Source organism: Apostichopus japonicus, chromosome 6 (genome assembly GCF_037975245.1).
Source record: "Apostichopus japonicus isolate 1M-3 chromosome 6, ASM3797524v1, whole genome shotgun sequence".
Lineage (NCBI taxonomy): Eukaryota > Metazoa > Echinodermata > Holothuroidea > Aspidochirotida > Stichopodidae > Apostichopus > Apostichopus japonicus.
The window spans coordinates 9,609,176-9,635,360 of record NC_092566.1 but is presented as its reverse complement, the minus strand read 5'-3'; the positions used below and the strand labels follow the sequence as shown (position 1 = coordinate 9,635,360).

Sequence of the window (26,185 nt, the reverse complement as noted above, 5' to 3'; positions counted from 1 at the left end):
AAGCTGATCATTATTATTATAATTATCATTATCATCATTATACGAATGCATTGAGAGTGCCAGAAAGACGTTTAATTGCCATTTGAAACGTGGTGACCATTTTTTTGACTTTCTAGCATATTTGTGGGCTATACTGATAACCTTTTAAGTCATAATTTCTGTTCTTTTCTTTGTCCCATTTTGTTCTCTTCTAAGTACGATGGGTAAATAAACCTAAGTAAACATTCATCTTTAATACCTCTGGGAGCTGTAATGACTGTCCTGGATGAGGAACCACAAAGACAGGTCGGTTGTTATTTGCATCGGTGATGTTGATGACCGCTACAGTGGTACCCGTCAATGGCGTCGCTCCTCGGTCAGTGGCTGCGATGGTCATCCTCACTTGTTGAAGGAATAAATCTGGATGGTCTGCTAGAGACTTATTTACGAAAACCCTGCCAGAGATGGGGTCGATCCTGAAGAAACCTACACAATAATGAAAGGAAAGACATGCGTGGACCAAGTCAATCGATTACTAAATTCTTTACATTTGTCATAAAACGTATACCCTGCCGGAGATGGGGTCGATCCTGAAGAAACCTACACAGTAATGAAAGGAAAGAGATGCGTGGACCAAGTCAATCGATTACTTAATTCTTTAAATTTGTCATAATAATATCAATTTTAATTACTAGTATTTTGTATTGACAATAAAAAAATGAGAAGGTTATTATTTGAGACTTGTTGCATAGATAAACTGTCAGTTGGTGCATTCATGAAATGTAAAATATAGAGTTCAGAATCATCATAGGGGTAAAGCCAGAAGGGGATGGTGAATGGGAGGGGTTAAAGGAGAGGCGGGTATTTGAAAAAGGTTGACTTAAAGCAGGGTGTTCAATACACATTTGAAATAATGAATGCAGTTCACACCAATCAACTTTTACTAGTAATAAAACAAATGTACAAGGCAAGTATTAAAAGTGTAATGAAAGCAGTTCAATAAATGATCGGTGCCAGTGTGTTAATTGCTCTAAAAATCAATACTTCACTTCTGGCTACTTTTCAACATTAAATGTAACAGCCATCAAATTCCATCAAGAGAGACTATACATATGAAGCATGAGAAAGCATTTCTGTATGACACTGAAATTAGTGAGAAACAACTAGCTGCTGCCTTGTTTCAATCAGTGTCTCAACATTTGAGGACATTATCAAATATGGAAGCCCACAAGAGCCATAAACTACCATGCAAATAATTATGCCTTATGAAGCATTGAGAAAGCAGTTATGTATGACACTGTAATCAGTGAGAGACAACTAGCTGCTGCCTCGTTTCAATCCGTGTCTCAACGTTTGAAGACATTATAAAATATGGAAGCACACAAGAGCCATGAACTACCATGCAAATAATTATTACTTAATAAATATAAACTGTAGCCAGGGTCTACTGTCATCTTGAAGCTCTCTACCTAGTGAATATAGAAGCCAATAAATAAATGTTCTTAGATGAGATGTACTGTATTAAAATTAAAATAAAAATTACTTGTGAAATATAAAATATAAACCACCAAGCTATACCATTTAGTGAGGTCAATTTGAAATCATTTCTGACTGATACATCTTAGGACTTACCAAGGTTGTCGCCATCGATGATGCTATAGGTAAAGACAGCATTCTCTCCTTCATCGGCATCCGTTGCTGCCACCTCTAGGATGAAAGAACCGGGAGGGGTCGTCTCCAGGAGAGATTCCTCGTAAAGGTCATCCTCAAATATAGGAGGGTTGTCGTTGGCGTCTAGAACAGTTATTATGACCTATTGATGTTAGGACAGAAATAGAATTAAAACCAAAGGAAATGTCTCACATCTGAAAATAAAATGAAGTGTAATAACTCACAAATCTGTTTTACATTGATGCAAAACAGAGACCAGTCAGACAAAATTCATTATGCTCTTACACTTTCACCCGGATTCATATTGGTAGTTACCAAAATGGCTATGCATAAATTTGCATACATTATTTGAATGGTCTTAAAATCTGCATGGTTAATACTTTGAGTGACTCATAAGGCTTTGAAAACTGGGTCATTCCTCAAGATCACCATAGAGATCATTCATGACTGTCACTTTATATACAAGTAGCACAACTTACATCAGTACGACTCTTGAGCTCGACACGAGGTCCTGGCCTCGTATTTTCTGCCTCGACCTTCAAGGATAATGTTCCTATCATCTCTCTATCGATTGGTTGGTTGACTGTGATGTCACCGGTGACCTCATCGATGGTGACAAAGTCACGGGCTCCTGTGAGGATCTGGTAAACTGTCTCTTTGTTATCAGGATTTGTGTCCGCATCACTTGATACAATTTTTCCAATAAAAGTACCTGTATAAAAGTAAGAAAACAAATAATCATAAAGATTGAAAAAGTATGATCTTGGATACTATTTCTCTGCGTAAAGCTATATTAGACATCTTTGTTTCGACTTTGCCTCTTTCCCATGTAGTATGGGTACCCCTCGATTAAAATAGAGGATCGACTAGGTCACGACCAATCGATCGAAATAAGGGAATGACTAGGTCAAGACTGCTCGATCCGAATAAGTGATCGACATTGCTCAATCAAAATAAGAGATGGACTAGGTCTCGACCCCTCAATCAAAATGAGGGATCGACTAAGTCACGAAAGCGCGATCAGAATAAGAGATTGACTAGGTCACAACCGCTAGATCAAAATTAGGGATCGACTAGGTTTCAACTGTTCAGTAGTGATGCAGCACCAGCACATATTTGGTATCATTTTATCATACGTCCACAGCAGTTCCTTTTATACAGTTTTACATTTATTCAAGAGCAGAATACATTTTACTTCTCAAGCAAGCAGTTTGTTTTTCAGAGTAAATCTCTATGTTTGTAGTTGAGTAGCACCCAGGACCAACACTACAACAACCATTAAAACTCTTCCAACAGCAGAATCAGTTATCCTTCAAGTTAGATAAAGAATAATTGTCACCCACACTAACTTTTCTGGCTTCCTCTGCAAATGTTTTAAATTTTGGTTTCTCATATCATCTTTCCCCTATTTAAATAACAGATTAGATGCCTTCTCTACCTTATTCTATTATCCAAATGCAGTAACAAAAATACAGACACTAATGATCTAATACTAATTTTGTTTGGTTTTTACGATCCTTAGCTAAAAAGTCCCTAAAGCTGAAACAAATGTCCTTGCTTACCATTAGGTAAGTTTTCCAAAACTTCAAAGTTGTACTGTTCTCGGCTGAAAACTGGCGGGTTGTCGTTCACGTCTGTCACCACGATGTTTACGGTAGCGTTAGCTGTGAGTCCATCCAGATCCTCGGCCGTCACTCCCAAGGTGTAAAACGGCTCGGTTTCATGGTCCAACGAACCCAGAAACCGCACCTCACCATTGTCAGCTGAGGGACAATGAATTAAACAGATGGTCACAGAGGATACACGAACAGAGACGTTTGTGGTTTATAAAGCCTTTTGCTAAAGAGGTTTTTTGTTTGACATTTTGACTTGCTTAAATATATTTTTCTTTCTTGATTTTGACGGGCAATGATAGATCAAAAACAAAGATACAATCTAGACGATCTTAAAATTCATCAAAAGCAGGAAAACTAGTCCAATTCACGCTGTTTATTTCAATGGTGTTCTGATAAGGAGTTTTGTGTTCAAGGGAGACCAAACTGCAGCACTCAACTCTAATCGCAGAAACCCATAAAAATAAAACATATCAGACTGATAGCATGATTATAACTGGGATGGACTAAAATTCAATTCACTAACAACAACAATACAAGGGACTGACATACAAGGAACTTATAAATGAACAAGAAGAAAATTCTGTGGAAGAACTGAAAGAGTCCTGCTTACAGATTGCAAAAAGAGATTGGGACTGGTCCTGAATCGAATAGATGACATCTCCTTCTTCGTCAGGATCGAACGCTGTCACCATGGCGACGGGAAGACCGGTGATGAAGTCCTCGGGGATGGACACGTTCAGTATCCGTTGATCAAAGATGGGTGGATTCTTGTTAAAAGCTTTGATGGTAAGGATTGCATCTACCATTGTCACTTGTTCAGGATTCCCGCCATCAGAAATCTGTCAGAAGAGAATGAATACTTTAGGTCACAAAAGGTCCATGGAAATGAACAAACAACATTACCATTATATGGTAGGCTGTGTAATATTATGATACATATTTGATAAATATATATGTATGATATATATAGAGTAATACATATTTATTATGAACCTGTTTTTGACTACTATATCTTAAAGCAAAGAGCACAATGTCTATATAGACCTGGTTAACTGGACCTCCTAATCCTTTATATTCATAGTTTTTAGTTAAGTGAGCATCACCTGCCAGAAATGTCCCTTTTCATTTACCACACATCTTTTCAGACTCCGAGGTACAAAGTCGTAACAGAATGGGCAAATTAACGTCAAACTCACCCGACGAGAGATGTTATGTTCTCATCAACAACAACAAACACAGGAAAAATAAGTTGTGGTATATTTGCTTGCCTTTTGATTAAAACCAGTAACCTCTAGTTCATCAGACCATATTATAACCTTTTCAATCTCTTCAAAATAGCTGAAGGCTGAATGTGCTTTGTCCATATTTTGATTTGAATAAAACAGCAGACTCTCCTTTCAGCTTCAAATAAACTCCTGTTTGTCAATATGACAAGGAGTTGAAAATTTTTGTTTTGACGATACATTCTAAATCGTCAAAATGTCGCAAATCTGAAAAATTACGTTGTCGCCGTGCATGAACTAGCCATGATGACAAAAATATGAAAATTGACGTTTTGACGACATCATAAATAATCGTCGAAATGTCAAAACTCTGAAAATTGACTGCGTTTAGTCGAAATGCATTGAGTCGTCAAAATGTCAACAATTTGGAAACTGACTTCTTGTCGAGAAGAATAACCGTCAAAATGAAGAAAAATCGGGAAACTTTGTCGAGATGCATCTCGCCAAATCCTAAATTTTCAGATATTTTCGATATTGACAAGATTAATTGCATCTCGCCAAAAATGTCAATTCTCAGATGTGTTTGAGGTAGTATTGGTAGACAAGATGTTAATTTTCAGATTCTTGTCATTTTGACGAATGATTGCATCTCATCAAAACGTCAATTGGCATGTCCTTTCTACACTTCCGTATAAATATCACCAAGTTTTAGAATAACCTTGTGTTTATTTACACAAACTATATCAAAGATGTTTGGTAATAACCAGCTAATAGAAGAACTTGAATGAGGTGAAAGTGAAAATAACTGTAAGCTAGACAATTTGATATGAAGGGCAAGTGAGTGGATTAAACCTTCAAATCCTGACATTTTTGTAATCTCTGAAGGGCTGTGAGTGGATTAATACTTCAAATCCTGACATTTTTGTAACCTTTGAAGGGATACTTTAGGGAAGTTGATACCTGAATCAGTAGTAAATAGGATGGACTCAAAGTGTTGTTAGAATTGCCAATATCTGCTGTCAAAAGTATAGAACCAGTCATCGAATCCAGGGAGAAAACTGATTCCCAACCTGATGGATAGATACAGAAAAAGAAGGAATACAGTCATTATTGAACAATAAATCTGCAAATGGGATAATTTGCTGAAACAACAGGTGCTTAAGGCAGTGACAGAGTTACTCAATGGATGGAAAGAGCTGATGGAGGTGGAGGGGGGGGGGTGCTGGTGTTTGGAGGAAGTGGCCTAACATATGACACTTTATTCTGTGCCTGTCGGCATCTTTTAACGAATAATGATTGAAATAAATTGTGAGTACTATCTCAGAAGAAAAATTAAAATTTCTTGTAACATGTTGCAGTTCTATTCTTATTAAATTTAAATATTTATACTACTAGTGAATACCTGAGTTCCTTGTGGGTGGCATTGACTATCAACCTCTGCTACACACACAAATACATATATATATATTTATATAAATATTTATATAGATAAATATATATATATATATATATATATATATATATATATATATATATATATATATATTTATAAAGGTATGATCACTTAATTTGGAGGAAACTATCAGCTTCATACCTGGTGAACTTGATTCCTGGACACTAAAGATAAACATTTGGTTTGGATTATCAGGGTCTGTGGCTTCAATCTTTCCAACCTCTGACCCAGGTGGTGTCCCTTCAGGGACACTGAAGATGTAGATGGGCATGGAAGGTTCCGGTGAAAATTCGTTGACGTCCGTTACTTCGATGACTACCTGTGAGGGTAGAAATCAAGAGTTTAACCAGTCAAGTGTGTTTGATATTTGTATGATTGTCCTGTCAAGTAATAAGGCTTCCTGTCAACTTAAAGAAAAGCTGCAGCAGCAGCTTGAACAAGATCCTGCTCAGCTAGGATGAATTAATATCAAACTATACTGATGATCTCTGCATACCAGCAGTATCTATTGTGTGAATTAGCTGTAAAGACACAAAAGATTACTGTTCTATGCAGCCTGGCTGCATGATGCTGCAGCCCCCTCAGGGCCCTGCTCAGCTAGGATGAATTAATATCAAACAATAGCGACTGTCTCTGCAGACCTGCAGTATCTATTGTGTGAAGCTGTAAAGCACAGTAATTGAATGTCTTATGAGGCCTGGCTGCAGGATGCTGCAGCCCCCTCAGCCATTCTTTTGACAAAGGCACAAAAGATTACTGTTCTTTACAGACTGGCAAAAAACTTTCTCATGGAATATAAAGTAAATTTAAATTACCATGACCGAAGTTTCTCTCTTGTTGTTGGAGCTTCCCTCAGGGTTATCCCTGGCAATAACTGTCAGCAGGTACTGGTGGATGGTTTCCCTATCTAACACTGTCAACAGACTGATCTCTCCCTGGCAAAATAAAAAAATACAGCCACACAGGTAAGGGATGTGAAAATAATAAAAGGCAAGAATATAGCAAATGTTGATCAATTTCATGTAGTCACACATAGATACTTACAAAAATTGTACATATTTGACATTACATTGACCTTAAGATTGAAGAATCTATTTAATGGTATTACAGATTCAAATGTACTGTAGTTTTCTGCAAGACTTTCTTGGTTTTTGTTTTGCTTTCCAACAAGGTTTCCATGGTGATGTCTCTTTTTTTTTCAATATTGGGTGATTGTTACGTATCCAGGGGTGACACATGAGGATGGGGGGGGAGGAATGGGGAGGGGCACAAACATCCCATGAGCAGTGAGATGTGTCACTTTGATTTGAAGGGACAGACTGAACAAATTCCACAAAACCTACCAACACAATTAATATTGAATCTAACATGTATTCTGTATTACAAAGTCCAGTTTTCTAAGTTTTCAATAATAGGGCACGTTTTAAATCTCCAATATTTCAACAAAAGGCCACCTAAGTGCTCATATTTTATAATTACAAACATACAACAAATTGGCATTTTGTAATACCAAAATGGCCAAAAGGGAGATTTTGCACTGACACAAAGAAGCATTTCTAAATTATGAACAATACCATTTTTCAAATGTACAGGGAAGGGGGAAAGGGGTGGGTGGTGGGCGCATACACCCTGTGCCCCTCCCCTTAGCTCTGCTGGCCCTGTTATCAACTCTCTTCTACAGCTAGAAGAACTTACACTTTCTTGATCTATCGTAAAGACCCCATCTCCACCTGACAGAGAGTAACGCACGGTGCCAAAGTCACCTTCATCGGGATCAAGAGCTGTTACCGTAGCTACCACTTGAGGCGGGAGGCTACTCTCGTTCACCATGAATATGTAGAGCAATTCCTCGAAGGATGGGTTGTTATCATTTATATCCGTGATCTTGACTGCCACTGGTATAGTCGTGTTGAGAGACGGTCGCCCCAGGTCTGCTGCCACCACTGTGAAGTTGACCCACGCCGTTTGTTCTCGATCGATCGGTGATTCAATTCGTACATTTCCTGTTCAGATTTAGAAACGGATAAAAAAGAAAAGGATAAAAAAAAATTGGACATATCAGCAAGAAATATGTTGTTCAATTTTTTTTGGTCCAAACCCCCAAAAAAAGATGTAAAATATTTAAGAGTTGCATTTATTTTGTACCAATCGGGGTATTAGTTGTACTTTGCACCTAACATACAGTGACTTTTTAAGACATCTAGTTAGTATCAGCTGATAGATCTACTGAAAACCCTTATTAGTATGTTGATATCATGTCAAACTTGTATCTCACAAACCCACTGTCCTAAAATTTACATAATTTAGACAAACACTGGAGCAAAAGAACCTTCACTGGAACTGAAGACAAATGATAATTAAGGCATTGGTAGTTACAGAAACCATCTTCAGGGATCTTCTCAATCCACGGATTACACACTTGAGGATGTCCTTACAGTTCCATCAAACGGGAATATTTTTTCAAAGAAAAGATGAGAAAGTCCTACACATTGTACATCTGTTATGTCATCCTATCGAAAAGTACACACAAGGCCTCTATACAAAAAATTCTAGTTCCCAAAGTATATATATTTCATATTTTTTCCTCGCCATTATAAGGTTTTGCTGAACACATTCATACAGTTTCGAAAGTGGCGCAGGTCCGCAACTGCTTTTCCAGAGGGCCGCACTTTGTTCTGTCTGTGAAATGCGTCCTTTACTTTATAATAATAATAATCATAATAAATGAGACTTATATAGCGCCAAATCAGTAGACAAAAGTCACTGCTCAAGGCGCTTTACAAAGAAAGCAGATTAATTTACAAAAGAACAAACTGTGAAAAGATGGGTCTTAAGTAGACTTTTGGATGTAGAAAGTTTAGAGCATGTTCGAATGTGATCTGGTAAACTGTTCCAGAGATAAGAGCCAGAGTATTCGAAGCTTCTGTAACCATAGGTTCTTAACTGTCAGCTGTCAAGACATCGTCCTGATTCGAGGAACTGCAACTAATCACCAAGTATTGTTCAGAGAGATCACACAATATTTTAGCTCCAATGGCAAGAAACCAAATGACCGTTTATAATACCTGTTCTGGCATCGACTGAAAAGGGTAAGCTTTCGTTCTCCCGAGGACCGACGAAGAACTCCACCTCTCCGGCAGCACCTTGATCGGGGTCTGCTGCCACCAGTGTAGCGATGATGGTGTTCGTACCGCTCTCTTCCTGGGCTTGGAATAACAGCGCCGTGGCATTCGACGGTTGGAACTCTGGGGCGTTGTCATTTACGTCTCCGATCTCGATCATCAACTTGACTGAAAAAATTATGAAAATAGACTTCTTTTGATCTAATGAGTTCATACAACTATTTTACATATGGTAGTATTAAATAGAATTGTAACCAGCCACTTCATTTTATGGCCTAGTCAAGTCATTGGCAAATGACTTTCCTGACTCAAGTCATTGTATTATATCTATAGGGGGAAGGTGGGGGGAGGGGGGTGGAAACTTCCCAATCTGCTTCGAGGCTCTTTACTTGAGATTTCAGTTACTAGTGTTATGACTTCTTGCAACACTGGTAGTGATATATAAAAGGGCTTGGGCGAGATAGTTAGTCCTCAGAAATAAGTGAGGCATAGGGATGTGAGGACGAAAATAAGCATGTGTGCGAGAAATCTTCATGAACACTGTTTTCAGTTTGTATATAGTTGACTAATACATGGCATTGACACATAGACAAGGGAGAATAAAAAGGTAGCTCTTAATCCTCTCCCCCTATTTGCCCCTCCATGACCAGTGGTATATCATTTTCAGCTAAATATTGATCTACCAAAGGGTTAAGTGAATTTTGAGAATATTTCACTGCATCTGTCTTTGTCCTTGTTTAGTTTAGTAAAGTCCTAAATTAATGAACTCATAAGCAGTCAACTTTTCAATAAGCAAAATTCTTGTGAGTCATTGGCACCCATAGCAAAGAAATAACCAGCTGGTCTCCTAGATTTAGGTCTGGTTGGACTGGTTCGTAGAATTGAGGAAGGAATTGTATACCTGAAGGCATTGGTTTTTGTCACACTAGGCCTCTCCCCCATCCCCTGCCCCTTCTCAACCCACACGGTCTTTACCCTTCACAGCTCCCCCACCCATCCCAACCCACAGTCTTTACCCTTCACAGCCTTTCCCACCCGTCCCAACCCACACAGTCTTTGCCCTTTAAAACTCCCCCGTCCCAACCCAGTCTTTACCCTTCACAGCTCCCCCGTCCCAACCCACACAGTTTTTACCCTTCTCACCCCCCCCCCACACAGCCCACACAGTCTTTACCCTTTACAGCTCCCCCCCCATCCCAAACCACACAGTCTTTACTCTTTACAGCTATCATAACCATTTTGCTTGTCTATAAACTCACGAGATGGATCACTGACGTCCCTTCCATCTTCCCCGTTGACGTCCGTTGCTCGGATACGCAGAACTATCGAAGAGATGGATTCTCTGTCCACTGCCATCATCAGTCGAAGCTTCCCAGTCGTGGCGTTCAGTACGAACCAGCTGAAGATGTTGGCGTCCTTGGTTATATCTACAAAGTTAGCGTCGATCACGCTGAAAGATTCGATGAAGTAGACCAAGGTGGCATCCGAGTCCAGATCTTGCGCCTCCACCACGTAGAGCGGCTCGGACAGGACGTGGTCCTCCGGGAGCACCAGCGATACCTCTGCCTCTGGGAACACCGGAGGGCTGTCGTTGATGTCTGTGACATGAATGTAAACGGTGCCCTCTGTGGTGAAGGACTGGTCGGTGACGGTCGCACGGAGCTCGTAAACAGACTTGACTTCCCGATCGAGATTAGCATCGGTGGAGACCTGAAGGAAAGACACGGAGGAAAAACAGAAGTAATTAAAACAAAGCCAAAGTGAAAATTAATAAGCATAGGATAAGATATTAAGCTATCAAAACAATGGAAGATTGATAGAGAAAAATGCAGGCTGTCATTGTCAAAATAACATTTCTGAAAGTCAAGATCCAAAAGTAGGATTTTAATGGATTCTAACCAAATTAAATCAAGTTTAATATCTGGTTTTGTTTTCCTCTTCTACTAAAAACGATGAGGTTAGGAAATTTAGAAATTGTACAACCAGGTTTGTAACTTGATTGGTTGATTTTTAAACATGTTGAGGTGATGAGGACTTGTAGTATAAACTGCACATGAGTATGAGAACAAGTAGATTGCCAGCAGGTCTTAATATGAGTACAAGGCTCTGAGTGGGAATGTGGGTACTTTAAACTTGCTCTAGTATTTTGTACTAGGTTTCCAAACTGCCCAGACTGCTTGTACAAGTCAAAATCCCTGGAGGGCGGGTAAGGGCCAACTATGTAAGAATATGAGTAAAAACTAACTACCAGACTGGAATGAGGTACAATGTATATATGCTTAAAGGAACAAGACATAATTAAAATTTGACTGTCAAGTTCAAATTGGTTTAAGAATGACATGTGTCCAATTTTCTGGGAAAATTTATGTTTTGAGGCATGTTAAACTCAATCAATATTTCCCTTCTCCCCTTTCCCACCCTCTCAAACTGTCAAAACCTGTTGGTACATACATTGATGAATCCAGTATCTGGGTCAAGGACAAACTGACCCTCTGCTCCTTGAATCAGAGCAAAGCGAAGTCTGTCTCCATCCGCATCGACTGCAGCAACCTCTCCAACAAAAACCCCTTGAAGGAGAAATAAAAGAAAAAGAAAAGAAAAAAAGTCACAAAAAAAAGAAGATAATGTGTAAAAGTGAGTGTGCCTGACATTTCAATCCTAGCAGGATCTTCTTCAGAGGCTGAATGACAAGTAACAGAAAAGACAATGGACAAAATACAAGCACAGAATACAGATTGGTTAACGAGCAAGGTGAAAACAAAAGAGATTGATGTAAGAGGATTGAAAACAGCAGGATGAGTAAATGACAAAAAGACAATGGAAAACTGAAACACAAAAATACAAATACAAAGTAGATAAGGAAGATCACCCAAAGGTATACAGTAATGTCATTCAGCCTCTGAAGAAGATCCTGCTAGGATCAAAATGTTAAACCCCCTTACTTTTAGACAATCTCTTTCACAGGATCTTTAGTGGATAAGCAGATTGCTAACAGTTTTTTAATTTTTTTATTTTGAAAAAAATAGGATAAATAAAACAATAAAGTATACTTTCCCCTAAATTTATTAATGCACACCAATGACATAATTTCTTTCTTGAATATAAATGGCCATAATTAACAGTAACGAGCAAGAACGTCAACAAGCAGATACTGCTAGTGACTGTACTGATGTAACAATGTGTGAGCTGAGAAAGACCTCACACCTGGCAGGGGTGTGCTACTGGTTTTGGGATCAGTTCTGGTTCTTTTGTGAAATTTGAATTTTTTTTTCTTTGCATTATATACTTTAAGGATGTGGTGTAGGGATAACCTTTTTCTGCCTTAGTTTAGCATGCATTTTCATGTAATATATAGTGATCAAAGATATTTTGTACTTATTTTTGTAGTATTAAATGAAATGTCATTTTAAATATGGCCCTTTCCTCACCTGGAAGTGAATTTTCAGGGACGGTGAAATTAAGAGACGTCTCCGTGAACTTGGGTTCGTTGTCGTTTTCGTTCTCTACATTGACGGTGACGTTAGCCTCGGCCGTCCTTCCCCTTGAGTCGGTGGCGATGACGGCAAACCGATATACCGTTTGCCTCTCGTAATCTAACTCCGCAGTTGATGAGAGCTTCAGCATCCCTACAAAAGAAGAAGAAGATTAAAGATATCAAAATCAATATTAACTATAAACTGAGTTAATTTGTAAAGGGAATTAACTATTAAGAAACACAGTGAAAAATGTTGATATTATTATGATAAAAACTTGAAATATCACCAAATTTGTCATCATACAGATGTTGAGATGTATTTCATTTCCTCAAAAGTTTAAAGAAATTCTAGAATACTACAAATCTTTAAGGTGACTGCTTTCCTTACCACTTTGAGAATTGATTTCAAACAGTAGAGAATCTACCCCCGAGATGGTGTAGACCAGCTGACTAAGGACGTCCGCATCCACGGCCATTATCGGAGGATTCTTAACGGAGAAAAATAACAAAATGACAGGAAAGATTAAATGTCTGTGAGTTACTCGTTTTGCGAGCCTACTGGAGGAGAAAGAGAGGGGGTTAGTGGGGTAGGCAAATTCAAGTCCAAATTTAGGGAACTAGTTATACCTGAGGTATTACTGTCAGTGCAAAAGTTAAGCTGACAGGTATAATCCTACCAAAGTCGTAATGTTGATATTTGTTTGGAAATTCATTGACATAAATATTTGTTTCAAAATTTCAAATAGTCTCTCAATCTTTTACGAGAAAGACGAAAATTATGTGACAAACATAAGTGTGCTTGTTATTGGAAGACAATATGTAATACATAGCTTACAAGCACAAAGAGCTAGAGTTATAGGTCAAAGGTCATTAGTATTGGTCTTGACCTTCACCCAGCTATTAGCCAAAATATCCTTTTTAGAAGTCTATTTTGGAAGGTCTGAACCGTTGAATCATTGCTAGTAATTATGACCAACCTTTTCTTTGTAGCATACTGGGGGAGGGAAGAGGTATGTGGGAGGGGTGAAAAGTGGGATGGGTGAGAGGGAGCAATATTGATGACTTGAGCTGCACAAGAAATCTCAAAGAAAGGAGAGTTCCAGTACAATTGGGTTAACGTACCATAGCAATATCAGATCTGCCGGGAGCTGATTCGGAGAGTGAGCCTGAAAACATAGACATCGGAAACGCTGGAGCCGAGTCGTCCAAATCACTGACTGTGATCGACAGAGTCGTAGTAACCTGAAATCATTTGAAAAATTTTGTTACCAGGTTATTGCCACATACTTTCGACAGCCATTTCCTTTTTATATGGGTTGTTAGACAAGACCAAGTATAAAATCAACCAACACCTGAATTTTAGAGAAAAACAAACAATTCCTCATCACTCCCTATGTTTCAAAGAGGCTAGCTCTTACTTAAGTAGCACATAAATAACATGTACTCCATGGCGCTGATGTAGTAAGGAAATTGATAACAAATAAAATTGTGACAGATCTATATCCATATAATTCTATCAGAGTATAGCAAATGAAATCATCTTCTTAAGTGCACAAACATTGGTGACTCTGTTAAAGCAGGGCCGAATTTACCAATGGGCAACGTGGGCAGCTGCCCACGGGCCTCCACAACAAGGGGCCTCCACATAATTCATGAAAAAATATATATATAAGGGGAAATTGGAAGAAAAAAAATTAAATGCAGGCTGACAAATATCATCAATCAAAATCATATTGCGCGCGGCTTACGCCATGCATACGCTTGAAGTCATATTTGTGAATGGTAGAAACAGCTAAGTGGTTGTTTTCCCGTTATTGCAAATCACACGTCGGCAGACAAACATATGATTGGCCTAATATCCAAAGTCATCAATCTCAACGTCTATTTACTTTAGAGCTAGGTTAATGGTTTTGGTTGAAACATTTCAGTACACCCTGACAGTGCGCCTGTCATCACCTCCCGCTAGGTTTCAGACAGGTATTGCTAATTGATTCTTTTCATGTGCAATGATGAAACAACTGTCTTCTCACCCCCTCTACACACACATACACAGGCCCGTGCGCGTCTGGGCAGTTGGCAATTGGCATTAACATGTTCGTTATGAATCATGTTAGTCCAGTCCAGCTAAAAGCAAGATTAGGCCCGGGGTGTGAGTTTTTCGGTTTTCCGGGATAATTAGCATATGCAGGCCGATCAAATTCTTGGAAATGGGACAACACCCCCTTTCTCCAGAACCCAATTTCTAGATAACTTTAGTCATTTTTGACGTCGGATTATGAAAGAAAATGCTCCACATCCCCTTATAATCCAAGATTTTGCAAGGGTCAAGTCTCAAAAACTGCCTGGTCTGTAAATATACGTACTGTAAGTATTATATCCATGTTTATATGATTGATCATGATTGCTCGTTCGTACTGAGAGTGAGAGAGGTTGTAGCAACCTTTTTACTTGTACTGAAAATTTTGCAGGCAAACAGGCCTACATACCGTAATGAAAATTCTTCAGAAATCACAAAATTTACTTCGGAAATCACAAAATACTGCACCATTTCGCATCCAAGAACCCTTAATCAGTGGCGTAGGAAGGTACTTTTGAGTGGGGGGGGCTGAAGACTGATGGCCGGCCTGGGGGAGGGGTCTAAGGGGAGGGGTGTCCCCCTCCCCTTTGGATTTTTTTGCATTTCCAGATAGCCTCAGATGCAATTTGGTGCAATATAGCACACTTAAACACCCACTCCATTTTGTAAACTTAATTTTGTATTTTCACCTGGCCTTAGATGCAATTTGGTGCTCCAAATGAGATTTTTTTATCTCATTTGGAAATGAAAAAGGGGTTTTCTGACTTGCGAAGCGGGGCGGAATGATACTTCCGCCCCTCCACATTTTTCACTGGGGGGCTGGCGCCCCCCCAGCCCCCGGTTCCTACGCCCTTGCCCTTAATTATTGGAAAAATCCAATACCCCTCCCCTTACACACCTCCCCCAGGACGGCGATCACTGGAGGGGGGGCCTCCACCACTGAAGGTTGCCCACGGGCCTCCACATGTCTATATCCGGCCCTGTGTTAAAGGACAGTTTTCCCAGTTTCTACATAAATATTTCAAAGAAAGTAGCTCTATTAACTTTAGTAGCACATAAATAACATGTACTCCTTGAGGCTGATGTAGTAAGGAAATTGATCCAAACAAAAATTGTGACAGATCTTTATCCATATAATTCGTCAGAGTATAGCAAATGAAATAATCAGTGCACAAGCATTGGTGACTCTGTTTGGACAATTTCACCATTTCTAAAAATAATATTAAGACTTTTACGAATCCATGGTAATTATCCTGAACTGCCTGGCAGCCTCCAGTATTAATGTATTAATTCAGAAAATTTTCTCCCTAGCAATTGAATCTGATCTTCCCAAATGAGGAAAATGGTGACACTTTTAATTGACATTTAAAAAAATTTTCCTTCCATATGGTTTTGGTTGAAGTGTTTTTGTTTTGTCAAGATGATTGCTTAAAGCAGCACACAATACGAATTTAGTAGAATAAGAATGAAAAACAAACCCAATATATAAATAAAATAATAAACAAAAACAAAAAATAAGAAAACAAACAAAAAATCCCAACATATCATAAATAATAATATATATATTTTTTAATTCTTGAGGATTTTGATGATGTATTTTGATACAGGTGTAAGGAAACTGATATCTAAAGATTCCTTCCTAGAGATAACATGCCTACAAGGTTTCCACAGATTTTTATCTCTGTTTTAACTGAAATGAAACAACCAGTTGAAACAATATCCGCTTTGATAATCATTATGAGCAGATAGCGTATAAGATGCATCCAAGCTTCCTTCCGGCTTGAGATATAAGACATCACACGGACGAAAACTTGTCGAACTAAAAAAACACGACCCTGCGCACCCGCAAGAAAAAAATTTGCATGTCATCATGATGGTATAAAGCTTTTAATACGATTGTCAATCCAACTAAATTTAACGAAAGTAATAAAATAGTACAAAACTGTATTTGGCTGGGAGCGCAAGCAACTTTCTTAATTCATAATAGTAATAATAAGTAATATTTATATAGGGCATAATCAGCAAAGCTGCTCAAAGTGCTTTACAAATGTAAAACCTAAAAAAAAAATCTATAAACTGCACACATATCATACAGATTTAACAGATAGCTAAGAAAACAGGGATGTCAGAGAAAGTTGACAGTGATAGCTCGACAGTAAACACTTGATTTCATATTAAAGGTCTATGTACACCTAGCCAATTTTGCCCCATATTCAGTACATTTGTTCTGTGTGATAACCTCCATTCCAAATCCGTTGAAACTTTTCGTTTCCAAGAATATACACATTTGAAGTTTTGGATAAAATCTGGGAAACTCATTAGATATGTGCAAACTGTGACATTGAGTGTTCTGCTCATCCAAATTTCTTATTTTAGGTTTTGATATGTTAACCCCTAATTTACAAGCCCACATATATCATTTGAATATTGTGATGTTCCTCTTCTTCAAAGAAGACAATAAAATATCTAACAAGATTGCCTTAGGCCACGAACCTGTGTTCAGTGTCCTGGAAGTTGTAAAAAAGAGTGATAACATAACACAAAATTAGGAAGTCACTCCCTCCACATCATAAATCTGCATAATTAGCTAATGTTTATTCATAAAGTAAACTAGAATAACAGCCAGTTGCGACAATTTCCTAATGCTAATACCTCTCTAAACCTGTACTCCAATATCATGTGCTCAAAACACTGGTATTGTCAGTACAAACAGTTCCTTGATCTGATAGAAACATGATATTTTTACTGCTCCTACTGACAATACCAGTGCTCCAAAGCAGGACATGACACTACAGGGTAGAAAACATTGTTCCAACTGGGTGAGAATTAAGAAAAGACTTGTAAAATGGCCAATCTTTGATGGGAGTTGCAGCTATTTTCATGATTTCTAATACCTATTAAAGTCATAAGGACAATGTTGTTCCGAGGTGTCCATAGACATTTTGAAGTAGTAGTATGGATGTCACTATATGAAGGTCACCCCATGTCTTATCATCCAAGCTTCAACTATGTTTAAAAGATACTATAATTCGGGGCAAACACTACTCAATATTTATTAATTTATAACTAGACATAATTATTTCACAGTTAACAATTACAATAACTTACCCCTCCTCAACCCACCAATCCAACCTGCTAGGAAAGTGTTTATAATATGGCTATAACAAGTGTCAATTTCTGTTTTGAAGAAATTCAAAACAAGACCTTTTTACCACTTTTTTCTCCAAATTATGTTTAAAAAACTAACAATAGATTATGTTCATATTACATATATATATGTTTAGAAGGCATAAACCACGCACATATGAACACAGCCTCTTTAACAAATATTGGCTTCTTTTATTAGCAACTGGATACATATCTACCCAGTCTCATGGGAGGCCATCATCACCTTGATAATTTTTATTAACCAAAACCATTGAATATTTTGCATAAATAATATATGAGATCTCATCGACTCAATACTGAAACTACCCCTCCAGGGAGCTCCGGGAGGGAAAGGTCTGTTGCTCAGAAGAATTGCTATTTGTGGGAGATTTTAAAACAAGGTTCCACTTACGAAACGGATATCCACCGCTTCCCGAGGGTTATCAGATGCTTGGATTACGAGATCGTAACTGGGAGTGGTTTCTCTATCCAGGGACTTGTTGAGAAAGATTTCACCGCTCTGTCAATCAGAGGAAGAAAATTAAAAATTGGTGTACGTGCATCAAGAAACGGATCAGAGGAGCTTTCGCAGCAAATATGAGAATATAAAGTAAATAATAGAATTTATATTTGAAAACATTGGTAATGAATATGACAAAGAATATGAAATTAGATTTTTCTGAGACAGGCTCAGGGTATGACAAATAATTTCTAAACAGATTAACCTCAACTCTCCGATGGTCCGCATTGGCCTTCAAAAAATGTCCCAACAAGAAAAGAGTGAAATTTGACATAACCAAATTGGATCACTTCACAAATCAAGTGTTTGCTTTAATCCCTATTAAGGCCCAATACTGCGGATTAATTCTTTGATTGATCTCCATCATGCCATCCATTTAAACTAATTTGCATTATAATAGCAATTATGAAAACATAGTAAAGAGGAACAAAAGCAAGGAGAGACAATGAGATATCAATTCTTTTGGATTGTCAGGTATTTGACAGTCATAACCCAGCAACTTATTCATTCCTGCCCAGTCTAAAAGGTCTCGGTTGAAAGGTTGCTGGAGGATCTTTTAACCTTTAGCATATATACCGATCAAGAAAGGTCGAAGAAAATCAAAGATATAACGTCATACTCCGAGGGGGTAAAGATAAAATCTTAAAAATTGATAAATAATTAAGTTTTTAAGTGGCATCACAAATATTTGCAAAGCTCCTTTCAATTTTTTTTAAATACATTTTTAATTTCCTTTCAGATCGGGAAACTGGGTGGGGTGCAGGCACAGTGAATAATTTTGATATCTAGCGCTGATAACAACAAGAGCCATGTCGTCTTTCGACATTTTGGGGAACTAATAGAGCAAAGAACTTTCTACCTTCTCAAATATTGTGAATGCTTTTACTGTTTGAGATTTTTTTTTTTGGAAACTTTTTTAAGGCATTGAAATACTTCCTCTAGCATGTTTGATGGCATTTTGCTTTTAAGTCAAAAGAAATTAATTTTATATATGTTTGATAGCTATTTCATATATGGAAGTAAGTAAATTTTAAGATTTAATTATCTAAATAAGTAGAATAACCTCCTCTGGATCAAAGGGTGAAAAACGTATGGCAAATGGTGGCAACAATTGTTTAATGGAAATAATATCAATTTTGTGCATACATTTTAATACAAAATACAGCCAAAGTTGCAAAATTTTCTTCTCTTCCGACAAGAAATTGCTAAGAGGCTTTGGTTCTGACTCAAAGAATGCAGCAAATTTGAGGACATTTTGCTTCACAATCAGCTACAGCCACCAGAAAATCCCTTTAAAATGTCCACGATTACTTGTACTACCACTCTTTGATGCAGCAGATTAGTGGTGACCAGTTTGAAGCTTCATAGCATATTTCTGGGCCAAATATTGACGACCTTTTCGATGTCATGTTAGACTTGTCGTCTCAGTCGTTCCATATGATTTGTTTCTTTTACCTGAGTATTTATCCAAAAAGCATTCTCTTGATTCCCGGACTGGATGGAATATGTGACTTCACCGTCCGGTCCCAAGTCTGCATCCATGGCAACTGCGACGAACTTGACCGTCCCAACGGTTGAATTCTCTCGGAGAGAGATATTGTAAGGGGCTTCCAAAAAGATGGGGTCGTTGTCATTTACATTGACCACCACTATACCGACCGTTACCTTAGAGAAAAGTGAAGTAAGAACAATTTTTTTAAATAACCCTACATGATAAATCGGAAAATGACTAATTTAACAAAATCTTAGAAATTTTGAGACAGCAGAGAAATGGTTTTTTGGTTAGAAATTGGGATTAATTCCAGTGACTTGCTGGTAGGGATAATACTGTAGGATCGTAAATCATATTTTTTTTTGGAGTAGTATTATATCACAACCGTCATCAAAGGATTCAAGGTTGATCAAGGGTTTATCCATTGCTTCACATAATGTACTACTCAAAGGGACACATTTCTGTTGATGTCTGCCCACCCCCATACCTTCTCTTACCATCCCATCAAGAAAAGAAAAACATGAAAGTAAAGTAATGGCTTCTACAGATATAGAATGCAAGATGGATTGGTCTCAAAGGCATAAATAACATTATGCAACTACCATTTGAATCTTGCTGTTTAGGTAAGGGGGCTTAGAAGCAACACGGTGCTTTATCATTTCCATCATTTTTAACTATGTATACAACTTTGCATGCATGCACAATGTTTTGCTGAATGAGGAGGGGGGGAGCAATGCTTTTCTCTTGCCCCTGGCTATGCCCCAGGTTATCAACAATATAATTTGGGCATAGATAATAGGTTAGTAATAAGGTTAACAATGTTGAAATTGAAATACTAGAAACCTATTTCACATATGTAGGAATAGAAAAATAAAAAAATTCACCCAAAATAGCTGATCTAGATTTACTAAATTGTATCAGAGCTGTTAGAATCTGGTTAATTATATGCTCTCTTAAGTTAATCCTCTATTTTTCTTTGTCATAAATGGATTATCTTACAGTAGATCTGAGATTATCTTGATCCTCTGCTGCAACGGTGATGTTCAACTCCTGGAAGGTCTCGTAGTCTAATGATAAATCTGTCTTGGTAGTGAGAACACCAGTCATCGCATCCAGATCAAAAAATTCTGCAAAAGGAGATGAATTTCATGTCATTTTTTCCCCCCGTGTTACCCTTGTTCCGAAAAATTTTTATGATTGGATGAACATTAATTTCTGTCTTTACATTCAGCAGTAATCAAAGTGTTGAAAAATTTGAGTATAATTAAAGACCTCCATTGTGAGAAGTTCCAAATCTTTTTGACTTCAAAGAGATATTTTTTTTCTATCTACTTCTATTTCAAGTTTATTCTCAAAATGAAGGAATAAATATGACCGACTGTCAAAGTTTTTACTACTACCTTTCAAATTGTACGACTGTTCTCTTTTTTAGCAATGAGCATCTTTATTTATGTTTCATTGAACTGAAAAATTATAACACTAAATTATATTTAATATGTTTTAAATACCTATAAAGAACAACCCATGTTTGATGAGAGTTAGAGTTTTAAATAATGGAGAAAATTATTACTATGAATATGGTCAACATACAAAATGCCAAAGATTTCAAAAATAAACCTTCTCAAACTCAAAAAATCCTCTCTTCATAAAATCTAAAAAAGAGTAGCAAAATTCATGGCATATGGGTAAGATTTTGACTTAGGACTCTAAATGACAAACATCTGACTTACAAAATAGGAAAAAAATATCATAGGTGTTCTGATGAACTCTTTCCACATGCCCCATCTCTCTTCCCCTTCCCAACCCCGCCCCCTCCCCCAACCATCCACCCAGGCAAAATGAAACTTTTACATTTGGATTCTTAAGGGAAATTGAATGGGTGAATTGTTGGTTATTTGTACATCATTTTAAATTACTTGGTACTTAATGACAAGACACCACAGAGATATGGAGGTATGTTGGATGGTCTTTCCTTCTCTTCGTTCCACTTTAGATAAAATTGTTTCTCTCCTCTTAAAATGCAACGTTTACTCCCAAAAATACTCACCAGTGTGTAACCCTGTTAGGCTGTACGTTATCACAGTAGAGACATCGTCTGGATCGCTCGCCATCAGAGAGAGGATGTAATATCCGCTGGACCCTTCCATTACTTCAAAGGGACCCAAATAACTCTCAGCGAACATGGGCGGGGAGTCGTTCACATCTTGGATCAGTACTGTGACCTATGACCCCAGTGATGAGAACAAAAACAACCATAATACTTATTATTCAACATATCACACCCAATTTATACATTTTTTCCCCCAAAATTTTATAAATACAATAATAAATCAAGAACTAAATAGATATGATGTACTGAAAGGTTAAGTAATGGTCAATCATGAACAACTATGTTAAAAGTGACTCTACATGAACTCTGCATGTTGGGCGCCAGATCGTTTGAAGTAACTGCTCGGCCTAGCCTCTGTAATAGATTACCACGACAACTTAGATGTTGTGCTTCCCTTCCTACGCTCAAAATACTTCTGAAAACTCATCTTCTGCATCGAGCATTCATCAATGTTAACAAATAGTTTTGTTTATTCATTTTGTTTTCTTTTGCCTTGTCTTTGTCTTTCTAATTTTCTCCCATGCCTTGGGCACCCTTCCGGGTGGATATGCGCGTGATATCAATCACCATTATTATTATTTTTATTATTATTATTATTCACATCATAGACACAATTGAACGGTTAGTAAATCAACAAAAGCATAAAAAAACAGACTTGGAAATGATTAACTAATATCAAAGAGTGGGTAAAATTACTGTCAAACTGTGAGCAGGATTTACTGTGTCAAAAGAAAAACAGACAGACAGAAAAAAAACAAATAATCTACTTGAATAATCTACAATGACAGGATTGTGCGGTTATAAAAAGCAAAAGTCTTTGACTTATTTGAGCAATTGTTTTTGCCATGGTGAAACCGATGGCAACCAACCATTGATAAAAAATGTTTGAGTTGTATTTTGATCAATTTTCCAATCCTATTTGACTTAACTTGGCTTAAAACGATCACCTTTTTTTCAAGAAAACCTGTTTTCTTCTTAGTTTAATTAGTGGCAATCTTAAATATATATATTTTTTTCGGGGGGGGGGGGGGGATACCCTGCAAATTTCGGTAAAATTGCAGAACAAAACTCAAAAGTAAAATTATATATAATTATATTTTACTTTTATATTAAATGATTAATCAATGCAAATCTAGACTTGCTGTTGAATTAAACTTACATCAGCTACATTACAATAGGAATTCAGTATCAAATGGCGTACAGAATGGAAACGATCGTACTCAACTCAAAAAAATATGTCACAATTATAACACACGACACATACAAAGTTTACGCCCTAATCGCATTCACACCAATGTAGGAAAATATAGCCTTCGACATCGTACAAGCATCACATGGAATTCTTTGCTGTTTAATATCAGGTCACAACCTTCCCGAAATTTGTTTAAATACATATTAAAGAGATTTGACTTAAACGTATACTGAGATTGAGGTGTCTATTTCTTTCTTTTCTTGTGCTTCCTTTCTTCTCTTTTTCTTAGTTCTTTTCTTAATTCTTTTTTTTTGTAAGTTATCTGTGTACTCTTTGTACAGGGAGTGTATCACTAGATAAGCCCACTTTTAAGGGTTTCTTGATAAACTTCTTTTCACATTCCATAACTCTCTGTTTTCGCTACATTTGTTGTATATATGTTGTGAAAAAACAAATGAAATATACGAAAATAAACAAAATATTGACTCACGGTTGCTATTCCTGTCAATCTTTTGTCTGGGTCTAAGGCATGATCTGTGGCTGTGATAATAATAGAATATTCTGGCCTGGTCTCTCTATCCAGAACTTCTGTAGTTGATAAAATGCCCTTGAAGGAAAAAAAAAAAACACAAAAATTTCATATGAACGTAATTATAATAACAAACACAAGCTATTTATAAATGACCAATTTAAAGTACTCTTACACAATGAAAGAGCAACTTTAATTGGTGTCAATGTAAATATCACAATTTTTCTTTTAAATTTTTTTGACATACATATATTGTACATTATAACAATAATTTCACATGATTAGAACTTAAAATGTTAATGTTCCAAGGTTTGCTTTACCAAAATAAGTTAAGAAACCAAATATAGGAAACTTTTTTGTCCTGATGATATCACACACTTCAATATGTTATTCTTCCTGAAGCATCGTTGTGGGCTAACTCCTTGTAGAAATAAGTCAACTTACAACTATGGACAATCCTCTTATATTTTGGAACTTGTGTAAATTGAATGTGTTATTTCACCCATGAAAGTCTCAAAGTGACAATTACATTGCTCACTTTTTTTACTATCTTAAAAAGTAATTACCTCCAATGGGTCGATGTAAAATAAGTCTGTAAAAGGTCCTGTGAGGTTGAATGTAAATTCCCCGTTAACACCGACGTCGGCATCGGATGCAAACAGTGTGACGATTTGGGATGGAACGGCGCCCTCTGTGACATTGACCGTGTACGATGACGGGGAAAACACAGGACTGTTGTCATTTATATCTGTCACAGTGATCTCGACCTCAGCAGTGGCCTGCAAAAGAAAAGGTACGACTAGTTTGAAGTCACTCTACCTGAGTACAACGCCCCTCTCCCCTACACACCCATCCCCCTCCACTCCCATCCACACCCCTCCGCTCCACGTACACCCCTCCACACCCCTCGCCCCTCCACACCCATCCCCCTCCACACTTAAAATGAGTGACAATCTTTAAATTACAGAGGATTCATTCCGGCATAAACTAAGAAAATGCTAGGCAGCCATAGATCTCATTGTATTTTCACTACCAGCTACGCTATGCTAAGCTAATGCTTTTTATGGCTCCACATCCCTTTAAGTATATTTCCTCAAGGCTTTTAAGAATATACCTGGAACGAGGGATCAAAGCTCTCATCTTTTAAGATAATTCCCAGTCGATAGACATCCTTTTCCTCTCTGTCGAATAAATTGGTCTGGATGAGTTCTCCTTCCTCGCTGATGGTGAATTTTGAATCCTCGTTGCCGAACGCAAACGTGAAGCTGTAATCGTTTGTTCCAAAAAGGTCGGCATCAACCACTGAGAGCAACAGAATTGGTTCCGATGAAAATCTCTCCTTTGAAATGAAATGACAACAAACAAAGAAAATGCATAAGAAATATTAAAGCAACAGAGCCTTGCAATAAAATAGCAGCAAAAAAAAAACATAAAAAAAAAAAAACATGACTCTTAAAAAAACAAAAAAACAACAGATGTGGAATTAAATAAGAATGATCTGTTGGTTGTCGTTATGACAAATTTTTCTGAACCATTGTATTTTATTAATTTTAATTAAATAACAGGGGAAAACCAAATAAATAATAGTTAAACAAATCTTACGTTCAAAGGACGTGGTAAAGAGATACTATCCTTTAAGGTCAATTAAATATTTAACTATTTGTTGGTCTAATAAAGGAGGTTTGAAGGTGTAGTTGTTGAGACATACTGACACAGTGAGATAAACTGTTGCACTATGATCTTGATAATCCTTCTACTATGGAATAAAGTCACCATTTCTTAACACCTCAACTTCAATAGTCAGTAATGAGAGCTCTCCAGCATTTCTGACAAGGAAACCGGGGGGGGGGGGGGGGTGGGGAGGGGGGAGCATCTAATAGGTCCCTAATTGCATGAAAGGGCCAAATGCATGCAAGCGTGCCAGATGAAATTGCCTTTAGGAGTCTTTGTTGAGTAATTTCAAGGTTCCACTTGTGTTGTTTGGCCAAATGAAAAAATTTAATGTGCTTAGAACAATTAGTCTGTCTTGAAAGTATGTTTCGAAAGACCTCTTCTTCTATAATTCAAACAAAGTTGAGTACAGGCTTACTACTAGCGATCAACTCATGGTACAGCTATGACAGATACCCCGACCTGTCGGGCTCCAAAATGCATTTGTCATTTGCCACAAAAAATGACAAACTTAAGAAACGTTATGCACTTTGAAAAATGCACCACCCATTCAAAGATTCAAATTTTTGGTTTCAGAAAATCTACTACTGAATACGTACTCAAACTTTTTTAGTAAAACTACACAAAATTGACATTTTTCTTCTTTTTGGAGACTTCCAAGGAAACTTTGGCTTTTTCAAATTCTATTTTCACTTTTGCCTTGTATCTTACTTCTTCCTATGATTTAAATATTGGAATGAGACTGCAGGCATTATCCGACACTTTTCTTCACTACCAAAGTCTGTTCACTATAGTTTATTACATTCATGGCTTCTTCTCCGATCCATGGAGTACAAACCAGGTGTCTTCTGAAATACCTCTTAAGGTCTCCAGACAAAAAAACAAAAAAAAAAGCCATTTGAAAATAT

The 26,185-nt window shown here is 37.4% G+C and overlaps 1 protein-coding gene across 3 annotated transcripts in view; it reads right to left on the bottom strand.

Moving 5' to 3' along the window:
* LOC139968922 (cadherin-23-like) overlaps positions 1-26,185 on the bottom strand; it is a 120,832-nt gene that overhangs the window by 14,492 nt on the left and 80,155 nt on the right. For all 3 annotated transcript variants that reach the window (XM_071973544.1, XM_071973543.1, XM_071973542.1), the window contains exons 31-52: positions 24,721-24,945; positions 24,173-24,385; positions 23,568-23,684; positions 21,823-21,997; positions 20,775-20,902; positions 19,739-19,948; positions 18,176-18,283; positions 13,662-13,781; positions 12,928-13,027; positions 12,493-12,690; positions 11,516-11,631; positions 10,324-10,774; positions 9,008-9,232; positions 7,638-7,945; positions 6,758-6,877; positions 6,084-6,261; positions 5,450-5,559; positions 3,877-4,105; positions 3,213-3,413; positions 2,130-2,362; positions 1,612-1,792; positions 239-465 (exon numbers count right to left, since the gene is read on the bottom strand). In XM_071973544.1, the coding sequence (XP_071829645.1) occupies positions 239-465; positions 1,612-1,792; positions 2,130-2,362; positions 3,213-3,413; positions 3,877-4,105; positions 5,450-5,559; positions 6,084-6,261; positions 6,758-6,877; positions 7,638-7,945; positions 9,008-9,232; positions 10,324-10,774; positions 11,516-11,631; positions 12,493-12,690; positions 12,928-13,027; positions 13,662-13,781; positions 18,176-18,283; positions 19,739-19,948; positions 20,775-20,902; positions 21,823-21,997; positions 23,568-23,684; positions 24,173-24,385; positions 24,721-24,945 (4,173 nt within the window). The remainder of the gene's footprint in view (positions 1-238; positions 466-1,611; positions 1,793-2,129; positions 2,363-3,212; positions 3,414-3,876; positions 4,106-5,449; positions 5,560-6,083; positions 6,262-6,757; positions 6,878-7,637; positions 7,946-9,007; positions 9,233-10,323; positions 10,775-11,515; positions 11,632-12,492; positions 12,691-12,927; positions 13,028-13,661; positions 13,782-18,175; positions 18,284-19,738; positions 19,949-20,774; positions 20,903-21,822; positions 21,998-23,567; positions 23,685-24,172; positions 24,386-24,720; positions 24,946-26,185) is intronic.